Below are 12,301 nucleotides of genomic sequence, written 5' to 3' on the forward strand. Positions count from 1 at the left end.
CTTCTCTCGTTACCATAGTTTGTTGTGATCGTTCATGCGAAACGCGTTCAAATCTTGCGAGTTTAAAATAGAAACCTACTAAAATTTTAAATGATTGATTTTAAATTTATTTGTTTTTTTTTAAATTTATTCGTTTGCTTTTGTATTATTTGTTCAAACAGGTGATTGTATTTGCTTTGATTCGAGAATTCTCAAAATATATTATCTTGTAGGGGCTGATTTTAACTCCGAGTTATTTGTTTGTATCAGCATAGTACTCTCTTAAGAGAGTACTATGGTATCAGAGACCGTATACAAACATGTTTATATACGGACTCTGGTTTGTATTGTACACATGCATTGCCTACTGCCCTAGTCGTAGAATAAGCCATGACATATAAATATCTCACGATGATATCCATTTATATTACAAAATGACGTTGCACACCACAGGTGTTAATGTCATCGCTTTCTTTGAAAAATCGTGCTTATGACGTACGGCTTCGACAAAGTTGGAGTGACGGTAGGCAGCACAAATAGGAAAATTGGATGGGTAACCTATAACGTGTTTGAAATTCAGGCCGAGTGATTATGTATCTAGGATCAAACAGTTTCCATTGTAAGTAGCGCGTCTTACGAACGGTTTTCTACACGATTTTGAGTGATTAGAAATATGGTTAGCACTAGATGCCTACAGTACTCTATGTATACAATGAAACATATGTTCTCGGAATCCAATAGTCATTTATGAGATAAAGCGAGGATATCAGAGAGAATGTTCAATCAGTTGTTTACATTGTTAGCTGAACAGGCCCCTTAATACTGCGTATAAGGTTGAATAAAAAAGTATTTAAAATGTATTTAGTTTTAAAAGGATCACAGCTGAGGTTCGTCATTGGTTTACTTATTAGTTTTCAACACGTCGTTACAGCAGGTAAGTTAACTCGTAAAACATCAAATGAGCAGTAAAATCATTTTTCCTTTATCTGTCGCACGATTTTGTTTCTGCGGGGTAAGATGGCATACCGTTAGCATTCAAGTCCCATATTTCCTAACCGTGTTTTGACCAATTAAGAATGCCTGTTGAAGGTTATATAATTCTGTAAATATTGTAAAGTAGGACAAACAAGAGACTATCTATAAGTCTCCCATCTTACCCCAGTCAACTATAGAATGTTTTCCAAAGTTCAATTTTAATTTTTTATTAGACCATTCTAGCGGGGCGAGTGAAGTTTGGAGCGAATCGACAAAACCAACACGATTGGTGAACATCTTGTACCAAATGTGTTTAAATGAAGTTCCCATTTACGTAAACGCTACTGTGAAGCCGAGTGACTCGTCTCTACCACATCAGTTCAACCTTACTGTCAAACGAGTGGAGAAATATAGTTTCTTGGTTGAAATATTGCGCACAGATCTCGACTCTGGATGGGAAAACATTTTACTTACAATTAACTGGAAGGCATACCCACCGAAAGGTGAATAAAGCGCTCCTTCATTATTTGCAGAAATAATTTCCTGTCCTGTGGTTTACCTCTTAAAACAGAGCGGCACACGTAAACCGCAGATATACGCTTTTGGCTTGTGATGCTACAATGATGACGTTTAAATAGCTTAATCATAATCAACTGATTACAGGTTTGGGCTGCTGCTTGGGTAAATTTAATACATTCATTCTTGTTTCATTCGCTCGGCTTATTTAAAGGCAATTATATACATGTAATGTAAATGTCGCCACGTGCAGAATTAGGAACAATGTGCAATTATTACCAACTAATAATATTATTATATTATTTATAAAACAATTCAAACACGTCTTCTTTGCAATACTGCTGTCACAGAAATAAAAACCTGCCGCCAACTATACGATTTCGGCTACAGAAGAAATGGCTTGTACAATATTTACTTGGACGGAAGCACTAAGTTGGAAGTTTATTGTTACTTGGAAAATCTCGATGGCGGGTGGACGGTTAGAACTTTATTAATTCACCAAACATCTTCGTTTATCGCATTGAATTGTCATGTTTAGGTGATCCAGCGCAATATGGACAATCGAACGAATTTTTATCGAAATTGGATAGATTATAAAACTGGATTTGGAAACAAGCTTGCCAGCTTTTGGATTGGTAACTTATTCTTAACATGTTTAACTTCTTATCCACCCCACCTTCCCACATAACACAGGGTTGGAAAATATACGAGCATTGACAAAGAATGGAGACAACGAACTTCGGATAGACATTACAACTTGTGACAACACAAAGATCGTCGCTAATTATTCGTAAGATCGATAGACATAAAATTTAAGCTGCGTGTTGTAGGTTTAATTCCCACGAATTTTGTTTACGTTGTGTCATATTATATCACAGATTATGTTTTTAGGCAATTCATGGTCGGTCCGGAGAGTGACAGATACAGATTAAACATCACGGGTTATCAACACCAACAAGGTATGCTGTACTTGTACCGTTGCAAATAGCATGTAAAATTAGTATACAGTAGGACGGGGGGGGAAAGGGACACATTTAGCAAATAATATACTGACCGTATTTTGAACAATTAATACCAGTATGTTGGAGTAGTAAGGATAAGATTTTATACCTCCTTAAAATTTCTTTGTTTACAGCCAAATGGGACGAGTAAGTAAATTAAAAGGTGTCTCATCTTCCTCCATCTATATATATATATATATATATATATATATAAAGAAAATGTTCTGTTCTAGGTAAATTATGTGACTATGGGAGCCCTTATAGTGGTCGTTGGCAATGTGGTTCGACCGGTGTTTCGCGAACAAGCTGTGAAAATACTGTTGAGGGTAATTAAGCTAATCAAGTTTAATTATATTAGAAATATTTCATGAACATTATTTTTGGCGTAATGGTATTCGATTATATAAGGTTTTTAACTTTTAAAGTTCTCTTCAGGCCCGCTGATTTTTCTGCCAGCCTATGTTTGTCTGTTGTGTAAATATGACCAACAACTAATGATCGGGAATACTATATTTACTTAATATACCTTATTTCAGATTGTTGCTTTGATAGTGCAGCAAGTGGTACAAAAAGGTGTTTCCACACAAAAGGTAATTTGAGTATAAAATATCATGAACTGGTAAACCATTACTATATACAGTAGGTTCGGGTAAGGAATATAGCACATATTCTATTCTCTTTATATTCTACTTCCTTGACTAATTTGGAAGTAAACAAAAAGTATTCAAAGAATTATAAAACCGTGTCATTACGGTTCCAATAGAAGGTTGTCAATTGTTTAAAACACGATCAGGATATTTCAATATTATGTGCTAACGGTGTCCCACCTCCCTACTATATAAATAATCTAAAACGCGCACAATAACATATTATTTATACAATCACATTCATTCCTATCTTCCTCACCCTACTATATCAGTATATATGTGAATTAAAAAACTGTAAACCTCGATAGCTTCATGTTGTACTTATTCTCTATACGTGGCAGATGCAATGGCTTGGGGCAATGGAAGTGGGTTTTCTACAAAGGACAAACGCAACAACGATTGTCCAATTTCCAGGAAGGCAGGGTGGTGGTTTCGTTCTTGCACGTTTTCCAATCTGAATGGTAACTACGATCCATGCGTGATCGGGTTTAATTATGCGTACTGGCGCAATGTCAGTCCTACAGGTCTTCACGAAGGCTTGAGGTTTACTGAAATGAAAATACGACCACGTTAAACTGTACATGCTGTCTTCACTTTATACACGTATACAGCGGGGTGGGGAAAGATAGTTTTCAATCTTTTTTCTCGTCCCATTTGGTAGTAAAACAAAGAAATCAGGAAATAATAAATTTAGGTACCAAGGGTATATTCCCCTTTACCCCACAGTACTGTAAAAAACCGAGCTCTTGTTTCTCTTCTCCCGTTAATTCTTTGCTTGACTGCAATTTCTATACAAACAAACTGCTGTACTCATAAATACAACAAACCATTCACGACCGCGAAATAACTACATATATTTTACGTTGTGGCCATTTTTAACATTGTTTTTGAAAAGCATCGTCTAAACGGCAATATAGAAGTTGAAGCAAATAAAGGGAAATTGTTATAACCTCTGTATTTATTTTATATATCCCCAAAGGCTTGGCGTATTTTCTAACCTATACCAGCGATTTTATTGTTGTTTGACTTATTTTAATAATCTTTTTTTCTTTTACATTTCAATGTAGCTTGATTTAAGATTAAAACAATAAAATTTATATTCCGCATCAATTTGGATAACCATTGGTTACTGTAAGAGTTTCACTCCAAAAAATAAGACGTTATACAGTAGGATGGGGGAAAATGGGAGACTTTTTAACTCTATTTTCTCGTCCCACTTAGTAGTAAACAAAAAACATTCAAAGAAATATGAAACTATGTCCTCATGAATCTCATAGACCGTTGTTAATTGTTTAAAACACGATCAGGGTATCTAAATATTATGTGCTAAAGGTGTCCCATCTTCCCCCATCCTACTATATACTCCCTCGAGCATTCCTGATTAGGTTAGGAGGCATATACAAGCAAGAAAACAGGAGTGCAGGCTGTTCTTGCATCCATCTATTATTCTCTTTGAATCATTTAGTATGTAATGTCCTATAATGGGTGGGCTACATAAGCTTACCATAGCAATTTAAACACATTTGCAGTAGATATTACGCTGTTGTGCATTGTAGCTTCGTGATGTGCTAGGGTGAGATACATTAACTTTAAACCAATTGTAATACCCGAAGTAAACAAATAAGTATATGTTCAATGGCGATAACACGGAGTAGTTAGAAATATTCGCACAACTTGCGAAGAAATGTGCGATCTGCTTTTTTCCCGTTATATAGTGTTTTAAACATTTTTCGCGTGTCTCATTCACCTCGCTTTTCTTAACTTCCTCGGAATACTTATTGATCAGCGTCTTTTTCGCCATGTGGGCGACTTACAGTCATAAGGAGACCCAGTCGTGTTTAAAAAGCGAGAACAAGGCAGTTCTCTGGCTTGATGCCGATAAGAGCTATTTTATATAATGCTACTTTCGGATTTGGAAACAAGCTTGCCAGCTTTTGGATTGGTAATTTATTCTTAACATGTTTAACTTCTTATCCACCCCACCTCACACATAACACAGGGTTGGAAAATATACGAGCACTGACAAGGAATGGAGAAAATAAGAAAGGAGTAGGCTTTTTGGCGTAATTACAGTCCTAGAGGCCTAGGTCTTATGGAGGGTCTTCGACTTACGGAGATGAAAATCCGACACCGTTGAAATAAGCGTTGTTATTAATTGTACAGGATAATTGTTGCATTTTCTATTTGAAAGAGGGCATAGACAGGTCATGCATGCTTTATTAGTATTCTTGTTTTTATTAGTATGCTGAAAACGCGTATGAAATATATGTGTAGTGAAGTTTGTTGTACAAAAATGTCAGACCAAGTTCGCTGTTGTGCGACTGTGCGGTGCTGCGTGGCCCAAGGTTTTCTATAGTTGCACAAATACATGTGTCCTTGGGCAAGACACTTAACGGCAGTTGCTCCAACCCAGTGGTCACTAATGAGTTGCCCAAATTATCAGCCATACATAAAAAAATCCGAATACATAAGTAATCACTCACAAAGTAACATACATGGTAACTCGTAAGCTGGCACGAGGTGTATGAAACCGAACACGTGTGTTGTAACCATACCCATATGACTCTGGTTGTAACGACTGTCATTTCCGGTCACGCAAGGATAAAATGAGTTCCATTCATTCATTCATTCATTCAGTACCCTATTGGCTTTTTTAACTCTGTTACACATACAATGAAACAGAACACCCGTAGTGTTATATATAAATGTTGTCAGTGCCCGATACTCAAAGGTAAAACAAAAGTCACAGATTTATTTATAGCTTTGATCGTAATGTTTTGATAAAATGCTCGATAAGAAAATATGTTCTCATATTCTTTCAAGAATCAAGTAGGAAGTATGTAACTATGAACAAAAATGTCTACGTAATCGTTTGACGTGCATCATGTATTTACATTCTGTCATTGCACTGAATTGAAACATTCTCAATAACAGGAGCATATCAAATTTAACAGGCGCAGTTCGGCAGTTTCAGAAGAGTGTTTCATAGTCGAAATGTATCCAGTTATCAAGGTTATTGTTGTACTGTTCAGTTTAAAGTACTTCGTTACCGGAGGTATATGTTAATGTAACTTTTGACACAAAGATTATAGAATATAGTTTATTTTGAAGTAAAATGGGAGACAATGGGACACAGTTTCATTCTTTTCTCTCGCTTATTTGGTAGTTAACAAAGAACGTTTAAATAATTTTAAAACCGTATATCCTCACGACTCCTATTGACCGTTGTTAATTGTTTAAAACACTAGGGATATTTGGATATTATGTACTAAATGTGTCCCGTCTTCTCCCACCCTACTATATACACTACTTTTAAAATTTTAAGATTTCAATAAATTTGAGAGTGACCGTCGGCAAATACATTTTTTCCTTTCAGAATATTCTCGAGGAACAAGTAAAGTTGGAAGCTCATCTTCTACAGCGGCAAGAAAATTAGTTAATGTTGCGTACATGAAGTGTTTCGATGAGGCTCCAAATTACGTGAAAGCTACTGTGGAATCGACTAATTCATCTCTACCTCATCAATTCAACCTTACTGTTAAACGAGTGGAGAAATATAGTTTCTTGGTTGAAATATTGCGCACAGATCTCGACTCTGGATGGGAAGAATTATCACTCACAGTACATTGGACAGCAGTAATGAAAGCAGGTAGAGTGAATTGATATATTACATGAATGTAACTTGCTTTATCTTCGCGAACGACAGTCGTTACAGCATAAGTGTTCTATTCCATACACCTCGCACGCATACGAGTTACCACCTATGTAACTTTGTGGGTAATGTTTTCATATATATATTGTATGGCTGACAATTTAAACAACATATTAGTAACCACTGCGTTGGAGCAATTGCGGTTAAGTGTCTTGCCCATGACACATACGCCCACAATGGTATCGGCGACGAGCCTCGAACTAAAAACCAATGGTTAGGGCAGGCGCGCTCACCAACTGTGCCACGACGCCGGACATCATCAGCACAATATTTGTGTTCAGGAAGTTTAATAATTTAAACTGTCCACTTTAGAAAACTGCTACCAACTGTACGATTTGGGCTTCAGAAAAAATGACCTGTACAATATTTACTTGAACGGAAGCACTAAGTTGGAAGTTTATTGTGACTTGGAAAATCGCGATGGCGGGTGGACGGTTAAAACTTTATTTAATTCACCAAACATCTTCGTTTATCGCATTGAATTGTCATGTTTAGGTGATTCAGCGCAATATGGATAATCGAACAGATTTTGATCGAGTGTGGATAGATTATAAAACTGGATTTGGAAACAAGCTTGCCAGCTTTTGGATTGGTAACTTATTCTTAACATGTTTAACTTCTTATCCACCCCACCTCACACATAACACAGGGTTGGAAAATATACGAGAAATGACAAAGAATGGAGACAACGAACTTCGGATAGAGATGACAACTTGCGACTATACCAAAATCGTGGCCGATTACTCGTGAGAAAACATTTTGTTTTAGTATTTCAATGATAGTTTAACCTAACAATTTCCGCAGTACTTTCATGGTCGGTCCGGAGAGCGACAGATACAGATTAAACATCTCGGGTTATCAACACCAACAAGGTATGCTGTACTTTCACTGTTCGTATAACCTTCCACAAACGAGGTATGACTCATAAGTGCACTGGGTGTATGAAAAAAAACACCCGTGTTATAACGACTTACATTCATTCGTTCGCAGCAAAGTAAATTCCAACCGTTGCCTATATGTGACATATTTTCCTACTTCAGGGGTGGGATGCGATTATAGGAACTCGAGTGCTCGTTGGCCATGTGGAAAGAATGGAATTTCTGAACAGGATTGTGTCGAAAAAACAGCTGGTAATTAAGTTGTTCACAACGTATTTAAGCAAAGATATATTTCAATATTTTACTTAAATTATACACGGTGCAAATCAATTTAAATCATTCTTCTTGAATATGTGGGTAATTCAGTTAAACATTTGTCTTATTAAAATACTTGGGTCAAGTATATAAAGAGTGCCTTTTCTGTGGTTTGTTTATTTCCTATTCTTTAAAACAAGTCTTGACAAATGTTATATAGTATGGATGGGACGGGACATCTTTAGCACATAACATGCAAATATCCTGATCGTGTTTTAAACAATAAAAAACGGTCTATGAGAGTCGTGAGGATATAGTTTTATAAATCTTTGAATGTTCTTTGTTCACTACTAAATGGGACGAGAAAATAGAATTAAAAGGTGTCCCATCTCCCCCCACCCTACTGTATTATGGATTTTGTATTAATTCAATTTAACTTTTAACAGGTTGTTGCTATGATATTACTGCGACTAATGATGAAGTTCAGTGTTTCTATTCGGCAGGTAGCCTATTGCAATGTATAAATTTAAGATATACGTCGCTACCAGGCTTGCTAAAAATACGCGAGATATCCTCAAGTCTCGCTGTATATATACGCCAGGCTGAACTGCGGTGGAAGCAAGCTTATATATAGTAGGATTGGAAAAGATGGGACACATTTAGCACATAATATTTAGATATCCTGGTCGTGTTTTAAACAATTAACAACGGCCAACGAAAGTCGTGAGGATACGGTTTTATAATTCTTTGAATTTTCTTTGTTTACTACAAAATGCGACGAGAAAATAGAATGAAAAGGTGTCCCATCTTCCCCCACTCTACTATACAATATTTATAATTTATTTTTGAATTAAAACCGGTTGAATTCAGATGGAATGAGACGGACGAATACACGTGAGTTTATTACAAGGGATTCGCCTGGTAACAGTTGCGCTTTATCAAGAAAAGCAGGCTGGTGGTTTCTTTCATGCTCACACGCCTGTCTGAATGGAAAATACGATCCATGTAAAATTGGGGAGCAGTATGCTTATTGGCGTAATCATGGTCCCAAGGGTCTTTATGAAGGTCTTCGATTTACGGAGATGAAAATCCGACGCCGTTAAAATGTGCTTTGTTATAAATTGTATATATAGTAGGGTGGGGGATGATGGGACAACTTTTCGTTCAATTTTCTCGTCACATTTCCTAGTAAACAAAGAACATTCAAAGAAATACAAAACCGTATCCTCACGACTTCCATGGACCGTTGTAAACTGTTTAAAACACGATTAGGATATTTGTATATTATGTGCTAAAGGTGTCCCATCTTCCCCAAACCTACTATATATTCGTTTCCCAACTCCTATAAGATTTAAAGCAAACTTGTTATATAGGAAATCGTTATCAAATCTTTGTGTTTCTCTTTGTACGTGACTCGTTTTCACATTTATTTCTTACATCTTTGCGATCGAGGAAAGCCAATAAATTTGTGTGTCTCTCGCATCCCGTTAAAAAAAAATTCCTACGGGACAAAACAACCGTTGTCCCGCGGCTTTAAAAAAGCGTCATTAATTGTTTAAAACACGATCAGGAAATGTGGGATTTAGATGCTGACGCTATCCCATCTTACCCCACAATACTATGTTAACGAAGTTAAAATTCTGAACCTGAATACAAACTGAATAAGGTTATATTCTAAATGAGCAGGATTGGTGTATTACACGATAGTTAAGTAAGAAGCAATAAACGTGTATTCAAGACATGTTACCTGCATTGCCCAATATTCAATTATTTAACGACAATTTAATAAAACGTATTACGATACACCAAAATAACATGAAATATGTATTGGCACAAAGTTTATGTCTCTTTTTACATCATTAGTAAACTTCCATGTTAAGTATTTGCATATTTGTATAGTTTTTGTAACTTATGTTTCGTGGAGTCTGCAAATGAATAACCATCAGCAGCGTGACTTGTTTATACTACATGTTCACACAAGCCGCATTTCGTATAATTATTGGTGTAATCTTACGCAATCCGCTGTTACTATAAATAGATTTCAGTGTTACCTACATATACATTACTGCCTATCAATTCCTTTTACAAGAATCGCAAACTCGTTTTTTTGTAAAGGCAACACTTTTTATAAAGGCACTTGGAATTTGTGCGAAAAACAATTAAGCTTCGTTTTGTCACGACTTCTCGTTGTTGCTCCTAGGAGTTAACCAATCAGCTTCCAGCTTTCCACGTGTTCAGCACATTTTCATTTTTGCGCTGACGAGTTAGGGCGGGGTTTGTTCATTTGGTCTGCCACGTTTTGGAAGAGTAGTTAAGAAATAGAAAGTTGTTAAGTAGTCAAGTGAAGGCATGTAGGAATATAGGTTATGATGAATGGCCATTTTAGCATTGACTATGTAATATGCCAGCAACTTGTATATTTAGTTGTTGTATTAATATTGAACGCTTGAATCACAGCTGGTTAATTTAAAATGAATTCAGTAAAATTTTTGAATTATTTGAATCGCACTAAGCAATACTGTCTTGTGTTAAATCACAACAATGTTATCTCGCTCACGAATGAAGATGGCTCGAGTGACAACCGCCGATGCAGCTTTGGATTTGCAACGTTAAAAGTGAGTTCGTATCTTTATCATAGAACAGAGTGTTTCTACGTTGTCGCTGTTGTAAACTAAGCATATTATAGTAGGGTGGGGGAAGTTGGGACACCTTTTTATTCTGTTTTCTCGGTTCATTTAGTAATAAACAAAGAACATTTGAAGAATTATAAAACCGTATATACCTTCATAACTCTCGTAGACCGTTAATTGTTTTTAAAAAAATCAGAATAAATATTTGTATTCTATGTGCTAAAGGAGTCCCATCTTACCCCACAGTACTGTATACAAATTGGCTTTACCCATGCCAAAAGAAAGTTTTGTATTTAAACTAATCAATGTTTTAACATTACAGGTGCAGACACTACGCCATCTACTCCGCTATATACGAGTATATTGGTACGAAGCTTTTTCTGTGAACCGCTGATAATGTTTTGGTAAGGTTTGACCACTGTACTCGTACAACTGTTGCAACATTTGTCGTTTATTTGCGTTGGGTTTAAACAGTAATTTCAAGCAGTATTGTAATGAATTTACTCATAAAGTAAGCGGGCACGAGGTGTATGAAACCGAACACTCGCGTTAGAACGACTGTCGTTTTCCCGCCACGCGAGGATGAGTAACTTACATTCATACCAATATATGATTGCATTATAGAAAATAATATGTTCAACTTTATTTTTACGTCACAGGTATGTCGTCATACTACAAATGACGTCACTCGGCTGGTTTTATGGGCAAATAAAGATAAAAAAAATACGGGAAACGAAAGAAATGTGGGAAACGAAAGAACTATACCAGAGGAAGAAAATGCTTAAAGGTATGTAGCACGTTTTACTCGGTTAGCACGTTTTACTTGTTCAACTTATTTCGCAGCGTCATAAGTTATTAAATCAATCTGTTGTAAAATAACGAATAAAAAGTAAAATGAGTATTGGTCTTAGCACTTGCGCTTTCATTATAGCATGTTAAACAAGCGTTTACAATATTAAAAAAAATACATTGCCAATGCTGTTTACATTAAACGAGCCTAAACAAACTCTACATTGAGAGATGGTAAAAATATGAAAATTCTTATGTTTACATTTTAAAGAGCTGTGCACATAGTTCGTATTTTGCTTATTAAGTATAAAGCAGCAAAAATAGCAACCAATATAACGTTTAAATACTTATACAGAAAAAAGACAAAGATGGAACGAAAAGCTCAAGAACGAAGATGGAGCCATAGCATACCAGACTAAGATTTATTCTTAGTCGATGTAAATACTAACTTATGTGAGCTGTAGCATAAAAGTCCATTTTACTTATTGAATGCTTGTTTAAAAATGAACGTTTATGTGGTAAGCTATAAATGTGTGGTGTGGGGTGGGGAAGTATACGGAGATTAAAGATTAGAAGTCCACCTTTGTACACGTTAGTAATGTAACGTGGTTGGGAATCTTGGGTTTTATTTCTTTACGTGTTTGTGTGTGTGTGTAAACAACCTGCATAAGAACGGTGCGCGCAGGTTAGATTTCCTCAAACTTTAACCCATCCTCCTGGTGTCACTTATCAGCAAGGCCGGACAGTCGGCATCAGATAGATAGAAGTGACATCGCTATAACTAGGGATCGCTGTTAGGAAGTTTAAGTTAGAACTGGGACACTGCACCCGCGGCCGACACAACACGTGTCATTGCACTAAGGCCAAACAGGCAGTGCCTGGTTTGCGAAAACCATATTCCAACACGCCGGTTGGTTAA

General features: G+C 36.3%; 3 protein-coding genes across 3 annotated transcripts; all 3 read left to right on the forward strand.

Annotated features, from left to right (window-relative positions):
* Nucleotides 1–38: 38 nt before the first annotated feature.
* LOC149735706 (ficolin-2-like) lies at nucleotides 39–4,229 on the forward strand. The gene is made up of 9 exons (XM_089879186.1): nucleotides 39–913; nucleotides 1,188–1,457; nucleotides 1,821–1,948; nucleotides 2,009–2,105; nucleotides 2,164–2,260; nucleotides 2,362–2,429; nucleotides 2,705–2,797; nucleotides 3,008–3,061; nucleotides 3,460–4,229. Exons 1-9 carry the CDS (start codon nucleotides 835–837, stop codon nucleotides 3,690–3,692), a joined length of 1,119 nt encoding a protein of 372 aa, XP_089735312.1. The 5' UTR covers nucleotides 39–834; the 3' UTR covers nucleotides 3,693–4,229.
* Nucleotides 4,230–4,458: 229 nt separating this feature from the next.
* On the forward strand, nucleotides 4,459–9,791 carry LOC149735707 (fibrinogen-like protein 1). Its single transcript, XM_089877937.1, has 9 exons — nucleotides 4,459–6,173; nucleotides 6,495–6,767; nucleotides 7,143–7,264; nucleotides 7,326–7,422; nucleotides 7,480–7,576; nucleotides 7,635–7,702; nucleotides 7,871–7,960; nucleotides 8,410–8,466; nucleotides 8,834–9,791. Exons 1-9 carry the CDS (start codon nucleotides 6,113–6,115, stop codon nucleotides 9,064–9,066), a joined length of 1,098 nt encoding a protein of 365 aa, XP_089734063.1. The 5' UTR covers nucleotides 4,459–6,112; the 3' UTR covers nucleotides 9,067–9,791.
* A 633-nt stretch (nucleotides 9,792–10,424) lies between these two features.
* LOC149735708 (uncharacterized) lies at nucleotides 10,425–11,814 on the forward strand. The gene is made up of 4 exons (XM_089878609.1): nucleotides 10,425–10,578; nucleotides 10,916–10,997; nucleotides 11,253–11,380; nucleotides 11,738–11,814. Exons 1-4 carry the CDS (start codon nucleotides 10,551–10,553, stop codon nucleotides 11,812–11,814), a joined length of 315 nt encoding a protein of 104 aa, XP_089734735.1. The 5' UTR covers nucleotides 10,425–10,550.
* The last annotated feature ends 487 nt before the right edge of the window (nucleotides 11,815–12,301 follow it).

This window comes from Ciona robusta, chromosome 5, assembly GCF_009617815.1.
Source record: "Ciona robusta chromosome 5, ASM961781v2".
In the NCBI taxonomy this organism is placed as follows: Eukaryota; Metazoa; Chordata; class Ascidiacea; order Phlebobranchia; family Cionidae; genus Ciona; species Ciona robusta.